The sequence below is a fragment of the Dermochelys coriacea genome, chromosome 1 (genome assembly GCF_009764565.3).
Source record: "Dermochelys coriacea isolate rDerCor1 chromosome 1, rDerCor1.pri.v4, whole genome shotgun sequence".
In the NCBI taxonomy this organism is placed as follows: Eukaryota; Metazoa; Chordata; order Testudines; family Dermochelyidae; genus Dermochelys; species Dermochelys coriacea.
In genome coordinates this window covers 238,563,004-238,585,614 of record NC_050068.2, presented here as the reverse complement: position 1 = coordinate 238,585,614, position 22,611 = coordinate 238,563,004, and the positions used below count along the sequence as shown (strand labels likewise).

Below are 22,611 nucleotides of genomic sequence, written 5' to 3'. Positions count from 1 at the left end.
ACTAGATGATCAGAGTGGTCCCTTCTCACCTTAGTATCTATGACCACTGGAGCTGTTACCAAAGGTCCAAACCCAGCCTCTGCCAGCGCACCCAGGGGCGCGCGATCCTCAGAGTTAAAGGGTGATGGTCGTGCGCCAAAGCGAGGGCAGCGGGGGAAGGAGAGACGGTGACGGCCGGAGAGTAGGGGAAGAGCAGAGCAGAGCAGATTGCGGGGCGGGAACGGAGGCGGCCAAGAAGGGAGCGGCCCGAGGAAAGTGAGCGGCAGCGAAGGGCCCAAGGCAGGCGGGGAGGGGAGCTCAGCCAGGGGCGTGCCGAGGAGGAGGCCCGGCGGGGCGGGCGCGTGTGAACCTTTCGCCAGGACAGCCGCGCGGAAGCCAGGTGCGTCGCGTCGGGGGAGCCCCGGGCAGAGGCGGGGGGCTCCCGGGAAGCCCAGCAACCCGCCCTCCCCCGACCTGCGCCCCCAGGGCGCGACCTCCCCCGAGCCAGGGCCGGGATCGGGCGCGATCGGGGCTGGGGCTTGTAAGGGAAGGGGCCGGCGAGCCGCGATCCCTGACCCGTGCGGGTGGCTCAGCGTTGGGCAACCCAGGCTGCTGCTTTCTTCGCGGGTGCTGCTGCTATTCCCGCGACTGCCAGGAAACGCGGGATCGCCCTGCGCACGCACTGGCGAGCAAATGGAGAGGGGGGGGGACTCCTCCAGTGGCCGAAGAAACCCCCCCCCCCGTGTGTCCGAGCGTTTTAATGAGGCAGTTTTGCGTGGGCGACATGGCTCCCTTCCCTCGGCATTTGCCGGGCTGGGGCTCGCGTTTGTATATTTCAAAACAAAACAACCCACCGAGGGTTGTCCGGGTAAAGCGGTAAATGTTGTTAAGGAGTCCGCAAGCTGCTTCCAAATATTCAGCCCTGGAATAAACAGGGGCCCCAGCTGATTTAAATGACTTTAAAACAAAACAAAACAAAAGCCTCCCGCGAGGAGTCGTTGCCCCGCCCCGGAATGAATGAAACTAACTTTGAAAGTTAGTGTAATTGCGTGTAAAACTTTGACCTGAGGGCGAGCTCAGTGCCTGGAATGGTGTCAAGAGGCAGGGTAAGGCAGTAATGCTTCTCGGTGCTTTTTGCCATAAACGAATGAATTGTGTGTTTAAAAAAAAATCAACCAAGCCAGCATGAAGGTGGGTAAACTGACCTATCCTTATGCCCATTGTGTACAGGGGTGATGCAAGGAAAAGGCTGATAAAGATCATTAGTATGAAATTGCAGAGTCATGGCCCTGGCAAGGCCCTGGGCAAGTGCACTGGGGCGTTTGGAGATAAGAGGCACATGTCGGAGCAGGAGTATCCTGCTAGAGTTGTGGCGTTCCTTAGCCAGATGAAAAGGAGGACCTGTGGCACCTTAGAGACTAACAAATTTATTAGAGCATAAGCTTTTGTGAGCTACAGCCCACTTCAGATGGTAATTGTAGTGAGGTATGCAAAGTCCTTTTTGCGGGTCTAAAGAATGAAAAAAGATTAAGAATCAAAATAGGTGGTATGAGGAACTGTGGGGTTGAGGGGGGCCACAAGATCTTTATCCATGTGTGCAAGAGGGGAAAGTGGTGGGGAACCACTGCTCTTAACCTGCTGAGGCCATGTTGATATTACATGTTAAAATGTTTTTGAAATTGATTTAGGTATAAAACCCGCATGCAGAGACTCTTCAATCAATTTAAATGTGTTTATCTCAATCTAGTTTTAACTGATTCTTTATTCAGTCAAGAACAATTGATCTTAGCCAGTTTTAAACCAGTTTAAATGTGTCCACACTGTGGTTTTGCCCTAATTTAACTAAACGATCTGTAAAAGCACACGTAGTTAAACTAGTGCAATTTGGGCCTGATGTATGTGACACAGTTTACATGGATTTAACTGGCTTAGTATACACACTACAGCGTTGCTTCCACCGATGTAAATGCCCTATTACACCAACATAGTAACTCTACCTCCACGAGGGGTGTAGGGCTTATGTCAGTTTAGTTATTGCAGTGCTGTGTCTGTGTAGTTACAGCTTCATGCTAAAGCCCTGAAACTGACAAGAAAGCCAGGCAGGTAGAGCTGGCTGCCCCTGGCTCCCTGCTCAGGGAAGCAAGAAGCCAGGTGGCTGCCCCTTGCTCCCCATGGGGAACAGGAAAGCAAGAGCCGCGGCCGGGGGGGTGGGAGGAGGGCAGCTGGGTTCCTGGTGGGGAACTGAGAGCCCTGGATCTCAGCATGCTGCCCCTCTTCAGTTGATGGACTGGCATGAGTTAGCATGGTTCTGCTCCCAGCGTGGAAAAGATCTCTGAGATCTTCTCATTTGCACACTCTTAGTAACGGGCACATGGAATCTAAGAGCTTTGTGGAATCCAACTAATTCTTAGGGTATATCTACACTGCGATTAAAACACCTGCCACTGGCCCATGTTGGCTCACTTGGGCTCGGGCTGCGGGACTATAAAACTGCAGGGTAAATGTTCGGCCTGGAGCCTGCGCTCTGAGATCCCATAAAGGGGGAAGGTCTGAGAACCCAGGCTCCAGTCCAAGCCTGAACATCTACTTTGCAGCTCAAGCCCTGTGACCCGGAGTCAGCTGACATGAGCTGGCGATGGCTGTGCTGTGAGTCTTCTATCACAGTGTAGACGTACCCTAAGGTTATGTCCACAGTAAGGAAAAAAGGTTAAAATCCTAGTATTAAAAGCATTAAAATCCTAGTAAAGACAAGGCAATTGGAGTTTTACCATAAGTTAGCAGGTCAAGGTAAACCCTAAGCTCCTCCATAGTGTTTTCCTGGATCTGATAACACGTGAAAATTGCAAACTGCCTTGTCTTCACTAGGATTTTAATGCATAAGAATTCACCTTTCCTTCCGTCCTTCCCAACTGCCCCATGAAGACAAGGCTTAATAGACACTTGGAGCGTCTGAGACCAGTTTTCACATATAGGGAAAATAGGTGAATACAATGTTATAATGAGCACTGATTGTGATTCCTATAGTTAGGACTATTATGACCCTTTCTTTGAGAAACTGTCATACCTCTGTTGTTTGCAACAGGCCTTGGATATTCAACAGGCTCCAGAAGTGCCCTTTTTCATTTTTCTCTTTTTTACAGTCCCATGAAATTCTGTTAATCTTTGCAGAGAGACAAATGGTTAAAGAATTACTATTTCCTTTCTCTCATCAACGCTTTCTCAGGAGACTATTGCGAGCATGCTACATTGTACTGGGCACATCTGAGAGCTGCTATAGTGGTGTGTTGGGGAAAGGGCGCTGGAGTGGGTTTGGCTCCTTCACCTCCAGACCTAGCACTTGGCCCCAGTGATCTGTGCCCCGATCTGGGAGCACCGTATGGTGTAGAGGCCCTACCACCACCTAATGAATGTGTGGGACAATGGACAGACACTGGCTGATCTGGCTCTCCCCATCCACCGACTAGCCTGTGGACACAGCTGCTCATGTCCCATAAAATTGGGGATAACAACAGTCTTCTGCTTCTAGCTAATGCAGTCCTGTCGTTCAAGTAGAAGCAGTCCATGCTGCAATGCTGAAGGTTCAAGCCAAGATGGTTATGTATAATAGAACTTTTTCTCTCTTTTGTAAAAATAAAGACCAATGCTGCAAAATCACCTACAAAAGAGCTTGCTAAAAATAATAATTGAAAGTTAGGAAATGCCAGATTTACAGTTGCCCCAGCAACCTTACTTTGACCCCCCTGGTGTGTGTATATGCTGATAAAGTCTTTAATTACATTATCACATACTATTTTTTCTACAGGACCCTTGCCTCCTTCAATGCATAGGTTGGTTCCATGAGGGGTCAGAATTATGGCTGCATGGGCAACTACAAATTAAACCTTTACTAACTTTCAAGTGCATAACTTTGCAACCCAAATAATAGTGGCCTTAATGTAGGCTTTTGGTGGTGGTGGGTTTTTTGTTTTTGTTTTGTTTTTGTTTTTGGTTAGGGGCTATAGGTCCATCAAGGATCCTCCTGATATTATAAGCCACCTGACTTTGCTCTTGTGACTTATGAACAGAAAACCTTAAGCAAAATAACTCTTCAAATTATTCTTTGGGGCAAGGACAGTCTTTTGCAGAATACTTGTACAGTGTCTAGCACAATGGGGCCTCAACCTCATCCGAGGAGCCTAGGCAGTACAGCAATACAAATGTTTTAGTTAATCTTGATTATTTTATGTAACTTATAGTTCTGACATAATGTTCCATACTCTCCAGAGCATTATGCTGTTGAGAGCAATCTCCTTGGAACTCCTTTAAAAAGCCTTGGGGAAAGAATGAACAGTTGCCTATTCTTTTCTCATTAACCAACTTTTTTTTTCAGTGTATTCTTTTCCTGCAAACGGTGGTAAAACCTGGTTCTTAAAAATTCTTTCTAAAGGGGTAAAATACTTACGCAAATTTTGTTTTGATTACAAAGCAGGGTCAGCGTGTCCCTGAGCAGATGGAAATGAAGTAGTTACCTTCAAATACTGATAATTCACTCAAATATGTGAATAGCTTTATTGCAAAAAATGAGATACTCATGTCTATTATATAAATATCATCCTAATACATCTAATATGTTGCTGATACTTTTAAGTAAAAATAAAATAATTCTTCAACCCAGAAGAGACCTATTTCTGGCTACCATCATGTGCCCTGTATCCGGTTCTGATTCCTAAACAATTTAGAAAAACAAAAAATACCAAAACTAATGCTGCTTTTCTTAACAGGGTACAAGCAATTTATGTGTGGGGAGGGGAAGGGAGAGTGAGTGAGTGTGTGTGTGTGTGTGTGTGTGTGTGTGTGTGAGAGAGAGAGACAGACAAATACACAAGACAATGACTCACTAAAAGCACAAATACTTTGTTAGTCTCTAAGGTGACACAAGTACTCCTTTTCTTTTTTGTTTTGTTTTTTTTAGTATAAATGTTAATTTGTATGTATAAGTGTTTTAAGAGTGTATTGGCAGTTATACATGCCTTCCCTGCTCACACTTAAAGGTCACCAACAAAGCAGAGTGGGGAGGAATGGGTTAGCACCCTGCTTCTTATACCAAAGACTGAGGTTCTCTTTTTGTGGGGGGAGGAAGTTGTTCAGTGCTGCTTTTTTTTTTTTTTTTTTTTTTTTTTTAAATAAATAGAATCACAGAAATGCAGGGCTGGAAGGAATCTCAAGAGGTCATCTAGTCCATCCCACCCATCTGAGGCAGGATTAAATATACTTAGACCATCCCGGACAAGTGTCTGTCTAACCTGTTCTTTAAAATCTCCAGTTATGGGGATTTCACAAACTCCCTCGGCTAACCTGTTCTAGTACTTCACTAACCTTATAGTTTTTCCTGGTGTTTAACCTACATTTCCTTGCTGCAAAATATGCTAATTACTTCTCGTCCTGCCTTCAGTGGACATGGAGAACGATTGATCACTGTCCTCTTTGTAATGACCTTTCACATATTTGAAGACTGTTATGTCCCCTCTTAGTCTTCCTTTAGGTCTTGTCTTCCGGTGTTCACACTCTTTTTACTTTTGCTTTTTGTAATGTAATGACTATACTAGCAAGCAAGTTTACTTAAAATATCGGCTCAATGTGCAGCCCCAGTCAGCAAAGCTACAGAATGCCCAGACCTGGAAAAGAGCTCTCTGTAGCTTCAAAGCTTGTCTCTTTCACCAATAGAAATTGGTCCAATAAGATACTTACATGGCTACAACAATGCTGTAAACAGAATGTTAAGACCAATTTGGAAAGGGATAAATAATAAAACAGATAATATGATGATGTTGCATTGTGTATATATAGCTATGATACACCCACAACTTGAATACTGCTTGCAGTTCTGGTTCCCCATCTCAAAAAAAGATATATTAGAGTTGGAAAAGGTACAGAGAAGGCCAACAAGAATGATTACAGGTATGAAACATACGAGGAAGAGATTAAAAAGATTTGGACTGTTCATCTTAGAAAAGAGATGGGCTGTGATAGAGGTCTATACAGCCATGAATGATGTGGAGAAAGTGAATAGGAAAGTGTTGCTTACCCCTTCACAGAACACAAGAACCCAATGAAGTTTGTAGACAGCAGATTCAAACCAACATAAGAAAGTACTGCTTCACACAGTGCATAGTCGGCCTGTGGAATTCGTTGCCAGGGTCGTTGTAAAGGCCAAAAGTGTAACTGTGTTCAAAAAAAGAATTAGGTAAGTTCATGGAGGATAGGTCCATCAATGGCTATTGGTCAAGATAGTCAGGAATGCAACCCCATGCTCTGGGTATCCCTAAACATCTGACTGCCAAAACCTGGGAGTGGTCAACAGGGGGATGGGTCACTCAATAATTGCCCTGTTCTGTTCATTCCCTCTTAAGCATCTGGCACCCCTCACTGGGTTATATAGACCATTGGTCTGACCCTGTACAGCCATTTTTATGATCCTGTGGCTATTTATGGGAAAAACAAGTTGTAAATGAGTGTTTTTGGGAAGCATATTTTGAACTTATGAATGTAAGAACTTGTTCCAGAAATATCATGCAATAAAAGTTACACTCACCCAGTCAGGCAGCAGACAGCACCATGTAACCAGTCATAGCTAACCAGCATATTTTGATTTATTTTCAGTAATTGTTTGGTGAATAATCTTGAATAACAAATAAGTTCAGTCATCCTATTTGTGGACAAAACAGAAAAAGTGGCTAAAGTTTCAAATATTCCACCAGAAAATATAAAATAGCTTTGATATAGTTTTGATTTTTGCCTGGGATACTTAGTTTACCACTCCTACTCTTAAAATTTAAACACACAAAATAGCATGGAATCTCTGACAAGAAGTTGTTAGAACTTAATACTATATAACTTCTGTAAGAGAGTGCCTTAGTCCCTATCTGCCACTACAGTGCCCTGTAATGCTATGTTGGGGTATCTGTTTTGTTCTGATTCAAGTACCACCTACTGAATCCCCAACACAACTTCTTACAACTCATAGCAGTGTTCTTCGGGGCCTCTGATCCAAGTAGACCTAAGTCTCTACGGTGTGTTCTTAATGAAAACAAGACTGATTAGATACATTTCTTCTCCTGTCTTTTTTCTTCCAGTGATGGTCTGGTGGAGACTTTTGATAACCCATATCTATATCCTGAGCAGGCTCAAGTGCATGCAACTTTAATTATCCCTCTAGTAATAAAACTCCATTTTATGATATTAAGTGGAAAGATAAACTTAGGACTGTCTCATCACACCCACCGAACTTGTTAGGGAAAAGACATTGAAGATGTCAGTCTAACTTCATGCCCAGGGGAAAGTCTTGACTATGTTTATAATGCTGATGACTGAAGGTGTATTACGTTCTGTAATGAAACTGTTTTTATTTTTGTGGTTGGTTGTTAAATGTTTTGGCTGTATATTTTCATGCCTCAATGAACAAGTCCTTGAAAAGGAGAACTGTAGGGCACCAAGAGGACTTTTTAGAGTTACAGCCTAATGAAGATAGAGGGATTTGGTGTATAGGTATTAAGTCTCAGCCTCAATTATGGCGTCGCTACAGCGCTGCTAAGGAAAGCTGTTCTAGTGAATGTATCATCATACTTCTATTTGTTACACTCTTGGCCTAAATTTTCTCTTGTAGGTCTTCAGTGAGATACGCAGAAATGGCTGAACTTTCCCAGCTAATTGACAGCGAGGTGTTCCTGGCTTATGCTACCTATACAACCATTGTCCTTTTAAAAATGATGCTAATGAGTGTTATAACAGCATACTTCAGAATGACAAGAAAGGTAAAAAATCAGGAATGTAATGTGGCAGAACCGGTTGAGATTTACATTAAAATTCAAAAGTATCTCTTCCCTTTTCTGCTTTAAATATTGATTTTTTTTTTATTATTATTCTAATAATATTCAGTTACTTTCCTTAGTCTGGTGCTGCTTCAGTTAATGTCACTAATGGAAAATGCCTACCACTGTAATTACAAGGCAATCTCTTTTACAGACACATTTGAGTTACTATATCTCTCTGCTCCTGAAACTATTCCATTCTTCTGTATAGAAATCCTTTCTCACTGGTGGATTCTCTCTCGTTGCCCAGAACAGGCTGTATCTTGAGCACACACCTTATAAGGGAGATGATGTGTGATTTTTGTGTCAAGCTAACCAAAGAATAATTGAGGGTGGGGAGGAAATACACATCTTTCCAAGCTGTGTGTTTTGCAGTATTCAGTCTGGAAGTAACAAAAGACTATATAATTATCTGAGAGGAGAGGTAACAGCCTCCTAAATAGTTAAAGGCTGATGGGAGGGGAGAAGCCCACCTGGCTACTGCTGCCACATGGGAATCCGAGGGAAGAAAGCAAGCAAGCTGGCAGCAATTATACCTACCATCTCTTCTAGATGGCTTCCCAGACCAATCAGCATCACTTCTATCTTGGCAAGGTTGAGTTTCAGTCAGCTTCTGCTCTCCTCCAGCCCTCACTGTACCTGAGGCCTCATCCACACACACAAATTGTATCACTTTAAGCTATACTGTACTGGTATAGTTAGAGCAGTACAGCTCTACTCGTGTGGACACAGATCTGACTATTCCCAAATGGGAATACGCTGTACTGGTATAAGGCACCATTTTTACCAGTATATCTGCTTCTACGCTAGGGCATGTAGCATTATAACTACGTAGGAGAAAAAAAAACCCTACCCCCTCACTCATGTAGTTATACTAGTACAAAAGCTGTTATGTAGACGAAGCCTGATTTTTCAGGTTTGGCATTTTAAAAGGCTTTGGTGCACGTATATAACGTCAGTTAGGATTACTGGGACATTAGGGACGTTCTTTAAGAGAACACTTACACCAAGCTGCAGGAAGGTTTTATGCCGTAGCAAGAAGAGCTGCATTTCTTCTAATGCATTTGGTTGGGGTGTATGTTTGTTTGAACAGGCCTTTGGTAACCCGGAAGATACAGGAATGTTTGGCAAAGGTGAGAATGCTAAGAAGTTCCTGCGGACTGACCCAGACGTTGAACGTGTGCGCAGGTAATACCACAGAAGTCTATTTATCTAGCAGAATAAAGCTATTTTATAGAATTATTTACAGCCCATTCTCTCTAGGTCCCATATATATTTTTTGTTTTTTTTATGTGGTAATCTAATGGAACAAGAGTCTAAAAAGAACACCATCTGATCAGCATATACATTAAATAATATATGAATAAATAAATAAAATTAACTACCTGGGTGGGAAAGGGCCCTGACTGTGGATGAAAACCTGATCCTGAACAATATCCAATGTGTGTGTGACTGGGGAGGTGGGATTGTAAACCAAGCTTAAAAACTGGACTGAACTTCAGTGGGTTATAGTAAGTATAAATATGCATCTTGTGCAACTTACACAGGAACAGCTGTGATTTCTGACCTTTCCTTTCTACTCTTGCTGTAATGCAAAGGAAATTGTGGGCAAGAGGAATAGGTGTATTACCTATTAAAATCATGGAATTCAAGATAGTAACACAGTGCCCCACCCGGCGAGGTGTTATACTGAGTGGGAGTTGAGGCCTCTTCTTTCTTTGCATAATGGAATCCATAGGTTACCTACCCTTGCACTAGTTATAGAGGAAGATGGATCAGTCTTGGGGTCCTATAGTCTACCTTTTTTTTTAAAAAAAAAAAAAACCAATGTGTCACTTAGCAATGTATTAGAATTTAAGAGTGTTTCCATTCTGCCCTGAGTCTTTCTCTAGGGGCTGAATATTGCTTTGAAACTTCTTTTTGCTTTTATTTAGTTCGCGGTGACATTCCTCTATATTCTCACAAAAATATTACTTACAGATATTTTTGACGAACCATTGCTAATCCCCCTGCTGTCCCCCCGAAAAAGGAAATTTTTCATTTCATTCGGCTTTCATGAAGACTAGTGGCTTATGTGGTATAGTAAAAAAAAAAAAATTAAAGCAACAGGGATTTTATCAATATAAAAACGGCTAATAAACATGGCCCACAACTCCTTCTCCTAATGGCTTTAATATGAAGTTATGTCTTTATTCCCACCGCTGGGGAGCAAGCTACTAAATGTCAGGGATGGGGAAGACTCTTTTAACGTAAGCAAAAAGACTCGTTGGAACCATCACTAGGAATCAAATGCATCCTTGCAAAGGTATATTTATTTAGAGAGGATTCCACTTATCCTGATATTAGCAATTTCGGGTTAATGGCAACATATTGCTGGGAACCAATTCCATCCCATTAACATCGCTGTGAATGGGATTTGGATATTGGCACTGGCTTACTACCAACTCTTTTGGGAAGAAAGCCCCCAGCTGAGGGCAGGTTTGTGAGGCAACAGCCAAGAAAGGAAGTGCTGGGACAACTTCCCTCACTTCAGCCCTGCAAACTTGTGGTCAGTGCTCAGTTGTCCCAGCTCCTGGGGAACTGCACGCAGGGAAGGAAGTGCTGTGACTCCCTGATGACTAGAGAACACAGGGAGAAGTACGGTGTGGCCCCATCGCTCCTGCTCTATGTAGAAAGCCCTGGCATCGGGGCTGCAGCCTTCCTCCTTACCACTGCAGGGCTGCAGCCAGGAAAGGCATGTCCCAGCATACCTTCTCTCGCTGCAGCCTCGCAGACTGCTTATTAGCACCTGCTGGATGGTAGCAATTTTTTCCTGGCAATGGAGGGATTTTTAATACGTGGAATCTACTGTAGTTCCCTGAAGTCTGTTCTGAGTGGCCACCAAAGCATCCAGGGCAATTATTTATAAGCCTGGGGATTTTCCCTGAGGACACTGGCCAAAAGTTCCCCCTCTGTTGTGCGTAGAGTTGTTTGCTAGGTGTCCACTTGGAGGTGATGGTCACAAAAGTGGCTGCATATCAGTGAGAAGTCATTCCTGTATGTGTATAGCTTCAAAAAGATGAAAAGGGCCATGTGAAGGTAGAATATTAACTTTACTACCATAGTAAATTGTCCATGTAGGATACACTGTTTTTTTAAAAAAACAACAACAAACAACCTATTAGAATTACACACACAAATCAGTGTTACGATTCTGTCCTATGCGCCCCCCTCCCCCGAAGCCATAGACAGAGCCGTAACTAGGTATTTTAGCACCTGGGGTGAGCAAGCATATTTATGCCCCCTACTGTTCCCCCTCCATTATTTTTCCACCGTGGGTGGCTGCCCCGTTTGCACCACCCTGGTTATGGCCCTGGCCATTGATTCCAGTGTTGGTGCTTCCACAGAACAGTTAACTCACGCCAGGTTAACTTACTCAATTAACATTGCAACGCACATTCTTTTTACAACCGTGGTTAACTTTATATGCTCTTGGCAGACAGTTATTATGGGTTTTTTCTTTTGCAAACTTCATGACAACTGAAGAATGAAGCATACTGTAAGAGTGATTTAGCTTTAGTTGGATTTATTAGTATAAGAAGAGACCTAATGACATTTCTATGTTTAATGCATATTTTGAGTGTGTTTCTGCTTTTAGGATAAAAAGCAATGCAAACAGTTCCTAATCTGTTACTGGCTAGCAGGGAAACCTAAAATTATTAGTGGTAGTGCCAAACAGCAAGGCTCTTGTTTGAATTAAATTTTCCCATAGTTGTCGAACGAGAGGAAGAGTTCTAAGGGCAGGTATAGAAGAGCATTTTCAGATGTGGGGTTTTGGTTGGGGCCCATTTCAAATAATTTGATTTATGGCATCAAAATAACAATAGCTGAAAATGGTGTGGCCTAGCATTGGAGAAGAGGAACAAACAGGACACTCATTAGGTCAGAGTGCTCAAAAAAGAATGTTCTGCAAGATGGCTATTAAAGTACTTTCTAAAGAAATCGTTAGACCGACTATCCAATACAGCTTTAATATTTTGGACTGCTTTTCAGTTAAATTGTACCTCAATTGCACTCCAGACAGTTATAAAATTTAAAATACAAAATAAAAGCCAAGGGGGAAAGGAAGGGAATTGAGGGACATGCAACAGTAGAAAATAAGTTGTTCATATTAACTTTGCTGAGACTATGCATGTACGTAAAGATAAATGTGTGTTAGTGTGGTCCTTAATTGTTAGCCCTGCTTTGAAGGTGTAGTAAAACTTTCTAAGTCTTTTTTTAAACCGGTGCTTTATTCTGCAAAGTGTAACACTGTACAACAACTTTCTTTCCCCAGAGGCCACCTGAACGACCTTGAAAACATTGTCCCATTTATTGGCATTGGTCTGCTCTATGCCCTGAGTGGCCCCGCTCTGTCCACAGCTTTGCTGCATTTCAGGATCTTCGTTGGGGCTAGAATCTTTCACACTATCGCGTATTTGACACCTCTCCCCCAGCCCTGCAGAGGCTTGTCTTGGGCAGCTGGGTATGCAGTTAGTATCTCAATGGCATACAGGCTGCTGACAACTGGATTGTACCTGTAACTAGAACACGGCCTCATCAGCCCCTCGACATTCCACATGAAGTTTCCAACAGTGCATTAGATGAAACATGGCTGTCTTAAACAAACTGTCTAATTTTTGTAACAATTTTTACATGGTGGCTAGGGCTGCATTTTTAACAAAGAGGCTCTTCATTCCTGTTTGAAATGTTTCTCTTCAAAGCAAAAAAATTCCCTCCTCATGTCCTCTCTATTCAGTCTGCTTTGCCAAAAAACATTAGTTTGAATGTTCTCTCTGTGATTTGTTGAAGGCTTAAGATTCTGAAAATATGACAGTGCTGTATTGATAACGTGTGGTGATTTTCTACAGATGCACTCTTTTGGGCTGTATCGCCGAAACCTAAATCAATAAAGACAAGTAAAAAAAAAAAAAAGTGTTTGAATTTTTGTTTTTGTTTTGACTCTCTAACTGCAGCCAGCAAATAGGATGTCACAATGAATCAGAGAGAGATTCAAATCACAGAGTTCTTTGGGGAATGTTTACCTTAATAATAAGATATAGCAAGTAATGCCAGGCCTTATAAAGAATTTTTGATGAAATTGGTATTGGTGTAATCCAGTATGGGATTAAAACAATGAAATTCCAGCAGATCAATTTTCTCAGGCTAATAGCATATTTAATATATTGTGTATATATGTTTTTTCTGGGCTAGGTCCTGTTTTGTTACACAGGTGAAAATTTGAATTAACTTTTTGGAGTTACTCCAGATTTATGGCTGTGTAGCAGCCCTTTTAAGGAGGGTCTTAATGATGGGAGAGATCCACATAAGAGAAGGAGCTAGATTATTGCTTATGTGTATTCCCAGAGAATACATAGGTGGCTATCTATTGAATGCATATGTTGTGGTGTGTTTCAAAAATAGATCAGTAATGGAAGATCTTGCTCTGAAAGTGCAGAGTAAAGCTTAAACTTGCTGATGATGATAATCTGAATGTATGAATGTCACAAATGTTTCATACGATACCAAAGCAGTGCTTGAATCTTTCATGTCTGTTTCTGTAGGTCTTATTCAAATAAGATCACCGGGTTCACATTCAGATGTGTTTGAAGAAATGGCTACTTTTTTTAACCTACAGTGTGTGGTGCATAGGTGATTACCAAGAATGAGTATGAATGAAGCCAATGTCTACTATGTAACTGCCTCTTTAATAGTTACATTAGTCAATCTTGCTGTGGCTTTACCCCAAAATGTGGTCTCTGTCCCACTAGAGCTGAGCCGTGTTGAAAGGCAGTTTAGGCAGTGTCCTGAGAACTCTCTCTGCTTCCCCTTTCCAGAGACTGCTATTTTCCCTCCCTTCTGCATGAGTGAGGTTGCAGTGCTGTGAGGCATTTTAATTATTGATGCTCAGGAAAATCAATAGCCTGGCAGGCAGGAGTGACTCTTGCAGCCAATTGACATTTTCCAATGTCGCCGCCCTATCTTGTATTCTTTTAGTTGCAAAGTGACAGAGTTGCAGCATTGCTTCTGAATTGGAGTGTTCCTTGCTGCAGTGTATCCTACAGCTTCCAGGCTATTGAGCTAGTCTCATTTTGTTACACTTTGGCAAGGGAGAAAAAAAGCAGCAATATCATATTCAGGAATATGATCTTTAACTTCATCTGCATCAAATTCCTGGACAGAGGTGAAACATTCTGAAAATAAATACTTAGGGCCTATCTTTATTTCTGTGATCCTACAAAAACAAACAAAAAAACTAGTTTTGAGTCCTTTCCATTTTGCTAATCAGCATCAAATCTCTGAACACCTGCTTCTTAGCTAAGAAATAAGAGAAACTAGATACTTATGGTTGTACAATATTCTTTATTTCTCTTACAGTTGATTACTAAAAAAGTATATTTTCTCCCCCTCTCCCCCTTACTCCTCATCAAAAAACAAAACGAAAATCTGTGTGTACATAGTTGGGAGCCGTGATTAACCTACAAAACCTACTTACTGCTGTATCAGTTTAAAAGAAACTCCTATTTCCAACTCAATGGGAGGACCTTCAGTAGACTTTCTGGGAAGGTCTCTGGTTCAGGACATGTGATATGCCTATGTCACTTTCACTGGGATGATATTAAAACAAAGTTGCAGAAACTATCAGAAGCCTGCATGCCAAGAAAGGGGAAAAAATTCATAGGCAGGAGTTGTAAACCAAGCTGGATGAGCAAGCATCTCTCAGAGAAGTGATTAAGAAAAAGCAGAAAGCCTACAAGAAGTGGAAGATGGAAGGGATCAGCAAGGAAAGCTACCTTTACTGAGGTTAGAACATGTAGGGATAAAGTGAGAAAGGCCAAAAGCCATGTAGAGTTGGACCTTGCAAAGGGAATTAAAACCAATAGTGAAAGGTTCTATAGTCATATAAATAAGAAAACAAAGAAAGAAAAAGTGGGACCGCTAAACACTGATGATGGAGTGGAGGTTAAGGATAATTTAGGCATGGCCTGATATCTAAACAAATACTTTGCCTCGGTTTTTAATGAGGCTAATGAGGAGCTTAGGGATAATGGCAGGATGACAAATGGGAATGAGGATATGGAGGTAGATATTACCACATCTGAGGTTGAAGCCAACATCGAACATCTTAATGGGACTAAATCGGGAGGCCCAGATAATCTTCATCCAAGAATATTAAAGGAACTGGCACATGAAATTGCAAGCCCATTAGCAAAAATTTTTAATGAATTTGTAAACTCAGGGATTGTACCGTATGACTGGAGAATTGCTAACACAGTTCCCATTTTTAAGAAAGGAAAAAAAGTGATCTGGGTAAGTACAGGCCTGTTAGTTTGACATCTGTAGTATGCAAGGTCTTGGAAAAAATGTTGAAGGAGAAAGTAGTTAAGGACATTGAGGTCTGTGGTAATTGGGACAAAATACAACATGGTTTTACAAAGGGTAGATCATGCCAAACCAACCTGATCTCCTTTGAGAAGGTAACAGATTTTTTAGACAAAGGAAATAAGTGGATCTAATTTACCTCGATTTCAGTAAGGCATTTGATATGGTTCCACATGGGGAATTATTAGTTAAATTGAAAAAGATGGGGATCAATGTGAAAATTGGAAAGGTGGATAAGGAACTGGTTAAAGGGGAGACTACAGTGGGTCCTAGTGAAAGCTGAACTGTCAGCCTGTAGGGAGGTTACCAGTGGAGTTCCTCAGGGATCGGTTTGGGGACCAATCTTATTTAATCTTTTTATTAGTGACCTTGGTACAAAAAATGGGAGTGTGCTAATAAAGTTTGCGGATCACACAAAACTGGGAGGTATTGCCAATACAGAGAAGGACCAGGATATCACACAGGAGGATCTGGATGACCTTGTAAACTGGAGTAATAGTAATAAGATGAAATTTAATAGTGAAAAGTGTAAGGTCATTAGGGACTAATAACAAGAATTTTAGTTATAAGCTGGGGACACATCAGTTGGAAGTAACAGAGGAGGAGAAGGATCTCGGAGTATTGGTTGATCACAGGATGACTATGAGCTGCCAATGTGATATGGCCATGAAAAAAGCTAATGTGGTCTTGGGATGTATTTCTAGTAGAGATAAGGAGGTGCTAGTACCGTTATACAAGGTACTGGTGAGACCTCATCTGGAATACTGGCAGTTCTGGTCTCCCATGTTTAAGAAGGATCATTTCAAACTGGAACAGGTACAGAGAAGGGCTACTAGGATGATCCGAGGAATGGAAAACCTGTCTTATGAAAGAAGACTCAAAGAGCTTGGCTTGTTTAGCCTAACCAAAAGAAGGCTGAGGGGAGATATGATTGCTTTCTATAAATATATCAGAGGGATAAATATCAGGAAGGGAGAGGAATTATTTAAGCTCAGTACCAATGTGGACACAAGGACAAATGGATATAAACTGGCCATTGGGAAGTTTAGACTTGAAATTAGATGAAGGTTTCTAACCGTCAGAGGAGTGAAGTTCTGGAACAGCCTTCCAAGGGGAGCAGTGGGGGCAAAAGACATATCTGGCTTCAAGACTAAGCTTGAAAAGTTTATGGAGTGGATAATATGATGGGATAGCCTAATTTTGGCAATTAATTGATCTTTGACTATTAGTGATAAATATGCCTAATGGCATATGATGGGATGTTAGATGGGGTGGGATCTGAGTTACTACAGAGAATTCTTTCCTGGGTGTCTGGCTGGTGAGTCTTGCCCACATGCTCAGGGTTTAGCTGATCGCCATATTTGGGGTCGGGAAGGAATTTTCCTCCAGGGCAGATTGGAAGAGGCCCTGGGGGTTTTTCGCCTTCCTCTGCAGCAGTCCTGTGTAGCAGGAGCCGATTAATGGCCCTGCACGCTTGCATGAAAATGACCCACCGTTTACAGCTGCTCCATGAATGCCACTAACAATCTTGAATTGGTTCTCGCTATGTCCCACAGCAATCTGACTTCCTGGAAATGGTCATGTTCCCCATATCTCTTCTTGCAGTTCTGCAAACATGGGAAGATGATGTGACCTGTGCTTTCAGTGCTCATGACAACACTGTAGAGCTGTGCAGGCTCCATGCTTCTGTCAGAGATGCTGGTCCCTGACAAGTCCATTGTGGGTTCATGAGATTTTCAAAATAGATATGAAAATTATGGAATAGAAATGGCATTATGGGGTGGAGAACATTGCATGATAGGAATTTGATCCCACAGTCCCAATCACTCCCTCTGAAACTCATTTCTGCCCCACTATGCATTGCCAAAACTGCCCAAAAGACAGTGTGCTGGTCGGTGGCAATTTACACACTGGGACACATACCCCTGGTGCTCTGCACTGTGCATTGACACAAGCATTCCTGGTGAGTAACCACAGCTCCAATGGAATGAGCCAAGTATGCACTCACACAAGCAATATACTAATTGTGTCAGCTTTATGCTGAGGTAACTTGCATCGGCAAAAGTTTGTAGTGTAGATGTGCCCGTAGGCACCCAAGACTATGTCTACGCTGCACTGGCAGCAGCATGTGGTGTATTCATAGCTATATGCTTCAGTGAAAAGCAGGCTGCTCCCACACTGCAGTGTGTAGCTACATGATGCAGTGAAAGGCTCTGGCAGGAAGAAACTCTGGCAGGTCCCTGAGGTGGGGAAAGGCTTCTGCAACAGGGAGCTGCCAGAGCCTTTCAATGTGGTAGTGATAGCAGGACGCTCCATTGCTAGTGTAGATGGGTGAAGGAGGCACCACTTGGGTGGTAGAGCACTTAAGGATTCAAGGATGCCTTTACTCACCTAAAAGTCTCATGGTCTACACTGCTATTTGTACCTGTGCAAGGGAGCCTTGCCGTGTATGTACTCTCGGGAGGTGGTGGAATCTCCTTCCTTAGAAGTTTTTAAGGTCAGGCTTGACAAAGCCCTGGCTGGGATGATTTAGTTGGGGATTGGTCCTGCTTTGAACAGGGGGTTGGACTAGATGACCTCCTGAGGTCCCTTCCAACCCTGATATTCTATAATACTCTATATGATATCGTAAGGAGTGTGCAGGGTAGACATAGCAGTCTCACTGGAGGGCAGATGGCCAAAACTTTGTTGGTTGCTTCCAAACTTAATAGATTTTAAGGCCAGAAGGGGCCATTAGATCATCTAATTTGACCTGTTGTGCGTGTAACATAGGCCATAGAATTTCACATGCTTACCCCTGTAATAAGCCCAATAACTTGTGTTTGACTAAAGCATATGTTCCAGAAAGACTGTTGGTCTTGGTTTGAAGACAGCAGAGATGGAGACTCCACCATTCTTTCAAGGAGACAAAGGCACTAGTTCTCTTTCAGGCTGTGCCGGGTTTGAGCGCAAGAAAAACTCTAACATTTTAAATGGACACGTTTCTCTTACCATGCATCCCTCCCTCCCCACTCTCTGCTGAAAACATGAAAACCAGCCTAAAAGATTTTTGAGGAACTTTCCACACACTTTCAGAAATAATACACTTCTGCTTTAAGAGCAGACAGGAGAAATTTCCGGTGTGCTATCTCAGCTTTAAACTTTAACATTGCTAATGCAGTACTGCATTTGGATGTGTATGTGTGGGCATGTACGCACTCATACAGGCCCATATTATGTTTTTCTTTGCACATGCAGCAACTAGCGCCTCATATCGTGTGTTCCCTGTGTAATCGTGTATTGAGCAGTGCAGGACATTCCTTCCTGTGCTAGCTGGAGGCTGTACATGCTGGATCCTTTTAAAGGATTAACAACTAGCTTCCCCAGCAGAACGCTTTCAAAAATTGCTGTTGGGGTGGGGCCATAGCCCCTTACATGGCAGTTGCTTCTACCTCCACAATCTGCCTTTCTGAGAGCTGTCAGATTTGGGAGCATTTATTTTCATTGCATTAAAGGTGAAATGATTCTAACAGCGGGCAGGCTAGCACCACAAGCTAATGTTTTAGCTTACTAGCCTTGCTGTACTGGCATATCCCAATTTGCCTCACTGCTAGTGGTCAATTAGTAACCACTTTATTTTGTGTCTTGGACATGCTGATATGCTTTTGGGAAACTGTAAGTAGAAAAGGTTTCATAAAGTTAGCATTGCTTTGAAAAAAAGCATCCGATGAGCTCTAGTTTTGCTTGTTACTGTAGGTGCTGCGGCTCCGCTCAGAAGGAATTAATTCAGAGGGTAGTGGCAGATCTGCAGAAAACAGAACTACTAAGAAAAGAAGAAAAAAAACATTTTAATGATAACTCAGCCCAAAAGCAAATGGCCAATTTGATAAAGTGCTAGATGGCAATTATAAACCAGTCGAGTTACTTATCTGAGAAAGAGACAAAGAAACCAAATTTTTAGAAGCAGACTTCTACTAAATGATTTTATGCCTTTTAATTAAAAGAGATATTTTAAGCCAGTCTGATCACTGACATATTATTGTATGGTGTAATCATTAATACAGGACATCTAGAGTATTGTTTGAATGAGAGACTTTATTGTAAATTGATGGAACACTGCCTTTCAAGTGTCACGTGACAGGCCTTCAGAGAAGAAGGATGGCCCAGGCATTAGAGTGCTACCTGGGGATTTGGGAGATCAACATTCATTTTCCTGCTTGACCAGACGCCCTGAAGGATGGTGGATAAAGTCTCTCTGTGTCTCAGTTGTCCATCTGTAAAATGAAGATAATCCTTTCCTATCTCACAGGGGCTTTGTAAAGACAAATATATAAATGATGTGCAGAGCTCAGGTACTATGGCGACAGGGGCCATATAAGTATCTGTGATAAGGCAGATCTTCTTATAGTCTAGGAGCATGCCATGACTCCCACATGTATATAATTGTTAGACGTGCATCAGGATGGAAAGGGGCATAAAAATGTGTACATTTTCCAGCAACTGGAGCATGCTGTGGAGCTATTTTTAATATGTACCTTTACTGTCTATAATTATAATATTGACTCCTTATGATGTTCAAAGTACTGAGCAGTCGATTACTAGTTTACATTCACAACAAGGCTATGCACAGGTATGGTCAATATTATTGTCTGCATTTTTACAGACGGGGAAACTGAGGCAGGCATAGATGTGACTTGCCCAAGACCACACACAGCAAGTCGGTGTGGATGAGCTGGGATTAGAGCACGGTTCCTCTCTCTCAGCCTGGGGCTCATTCCAGTATGCCACAATGACTTTCACAGTAAAATGATGGACTCCGTGTGGGCTATGCATAGTCAGAATTCTGGGAAGACACAATTGTTTTATTACACATTGATCTAAGTTCTCCTTTAATTTATTCACACATCTGCTTGCCCATGGAAAAGCCAGCTGTAAACAATGAAACCTAACATTGCAGTCCTCACACCAGCTGCTGTACTCGTGGGCCCTGATCCTGCAGGTTAGTGATTCTGTATGGGTGGATCCCTGCACCTGCATGTGGTTCCATTGGTTTCAATAAAAGGTGTTTGACATGTGGAGATCCATGGAGGGCCAGGATTATATTTTGGAAAAAGCATTGCTGTGATGGGGTGTTTACCCCACACTACCCTAGAAGGGATTAATGCGGCTGAGAAGGGGCCAATTAACTGGATAGATCACAGTTGAGGGGAAATAGGTGGCCTAAATAGTCTCCTGAATGACTATGGAACCCAGTTGTGAAGGAACAGTGGGGCTAGTGTAAATCCAGGAAGCTGGTAGCAGAAAGGGGCTACAGTGAGGGAGTCTGTAGCCACTATCTGGACATTAGAGAGAGAAGGAGGGAAACATAGGGGGGAGGATGTAGGAAAAGGCTCAGAAAAATGGCAGCAAGGTGTAAGGTGGTATAGACTTTGGCTGCTGATTAGAGGGACACTGAGCTGGAACTGAGAGTATAGTGCAAGCCAGGGTTCCCCTACCAGCTGCTGGGGAGGTGGCATCATCTGGGCAGTGAATGAGAAGAATGCCGCAGGCAGTTTCTACAGAATCACTTTGATACCCTGGAAAGGGGGAAGACACATAGTGACCTGGCCAGAGGCGGCAGGGTGCACAACAAGTGGTGGAAGAGGGTGTCAGACCTGGTAAGAGCTAATCCCCAGAGCAGCCAGGAGGAGGCACACTAGCGGTGAGTGAATCTCATTACACTTACTCTTTCTTAAGACTTTACTCTGGTCAATATCATCCTACTCTAGCTACAACTTCAGAGCACTCCAGGTAGCAAATCTTTGTCCGCAGGATCACAGGTCATAGATCAGCAGGTCAGCAATGTGGCTTACTTTGTGTCAAGTCTTAATTATTAATTATTTGTTAAGTGCAGACAGTGTGCTTGACCCTGCCCCTGCCCTAAGAACTTAAAGACAATTCTGTAGAATTTATACTACTTAATATTTGTACAGTATCTTCATCTCATAGTGATTCTCAATGGGATCTAAGTATGATCGCTATCCGTACAATGGGGGAAGTGAGATACAGAAAGATTGACTGATTTGACCAAGGTTACATAGTGGGTCAGTAGCAGAGTCTGGAAGAAAGCCCAACTCTCCTTACTCCCAGTCCCCTTATTCAAGATGTTCCACAAAGAGCCAAGCAGTGGGAGTATCTGGCTAGTGGTTACAGCAGGGGACTAAGAGTCAGGATCCTGGATTTTGTTCTGCACCCATGTGGATGTATCATTTAGGGGCACAATTTACCTTGTGTGATGCAAATGCACTAGAAGCTGAAGAGGGCATAAGCTCCGCTGTCCTATCACACTCAGCCCCCAGAAGCATACATGTGTGGCAGCAGGGTCACCTAGTGCTGGGAGGCAAACCAGCTAGTAAAGCTGCTGGCCCAGCAGAAGCCCACAAGGTTTATTTTCTGTTGCAAAGGGGTAAAATTGGGACCTAGTGGGTTAGCATAGATGGTGTGGCACATCATATGCTAGCTTGGGAGTGCCTGCTGTTCTTCTTTAAAGCATCCATATCCCATTATGCAGTTCCCCTGTTATCCTGGAGCTAGCCCTGCTCAGTATGTCTTCGGAAAGTAAAGGTAGGAATTAACCTCTCCATGTCCCCATCTGTGGAATGGATCTAATAATACTTACCAGCATCACAGGGTGTCATGAGGCTTTTCACTAATATGTGTCAAGCACCTTGTGATCCTCTGATGAAGGGTTCATAGTGCAGATTTTAAGGTATGCTTTGGATTTTGCTCTCTCTGTGGGTTTAGAAAGTCCCGTCAATCTGGTATGCAATCGAAGGTCCTGCTGGTATTCCAGAAAGCTGTTAATTAGGTTTGAGGTACTTGAGCGGCTGTGTCTTACCTATGCAGCTCCAAAGCAGATGAAATTAGTAGTGTTGGCCTTCCCTCCATCGGAATCTCTCTTTAGATTAGCCCAGGGTCAGGCACATTATTATTATTTTATTTTATTTATTATTAGGGACAAATGACGTTCTTCTTGCTCACCATTCCATAGGTACAACAATTTTTTTCCCCTTGACTAACTTAATGGTTATTATTGTGTCTATTGCTGATGTTATGCCGCCACTAGATGTCCCTCTTTGGCTTTTCTTTTGTAAACCAGCATTGCAACAGAAGTCAATCTGTAAAGAGTGAAACAGTGCTGTTCTGCTGTCCTGGCAGATTGGGTTGTAGGAAACAAATATTTCGCTTGCTACAAAGAACAAATTCGAAACAGACGTCAAGGCAAATTGGTGCCTGGCTACAGTAGCCTTATACCGAAGAACCTTAGGAGAAGGCTCTGGTGTGGGAAAACAAGGAAAAATATTTTTAACCTACAGCTGAAGCTCTGGAGCAATTTTTAAATTTGCTGTTAAGTGAGTAAGCTAAT

The 22,611-nt window shown here is 42.6% G+C and overlaps 1 protein-coding gene across 1 annotated transcript; it reads left to right on the top strand.

Moving 5' to 3' along the window:
- The first annotated feature begins 225 nt into the window (after positions 1-225).
- On the top strand, positions 226-12,779 carry MGST1 (microsomal glutathione S-transferase 1). Its single transcript, XM_038413570.2, has 4 exons — positions 226-379; positions 7,622-7,769; positions 8,920-9,014; positions 12,142-12,779. The coding sequence occupies exons 2-4, from the start codon at positions 7,644-7,646 to the stop codon at positions 12,386-12,388; spliced, it is 468 nt and encodes a 155-aa protein (XP_038269498.1). The 5' UTR covers positions 226-379; positions 7,622-7,643; the 3' UTR covers positions 12,389-12,779.
- The last annotated feature ends 9,832 nt before the right edge of the window (positions 12,780-22,611 follow it).

Bases quoted from the DNA above. Each gene is read 5' to 3' on its own strand.
- MGST1 (XM_038413570.2), top strand. From the start codon at position 7,644: ATGGCTGAACTTTCCCAGCTAATTGACAGCGAGGTGTTCCTGGCTTAT. The intron at 7,770-8,919 runs GTAAAAAATCAG...TTGTTTGAACAG, and splicing joins ACTTCAGAATGACAAGAAAG to GCCTTTGGTAACCCGGAAGA. The intron at 9,015-12,141 runs GTAATACCACAG...TTCTTTCCCCAG, and splicing joins GACGTTGAACGTGTGCGCAG to AGGCCACCTGAACGACCTTG.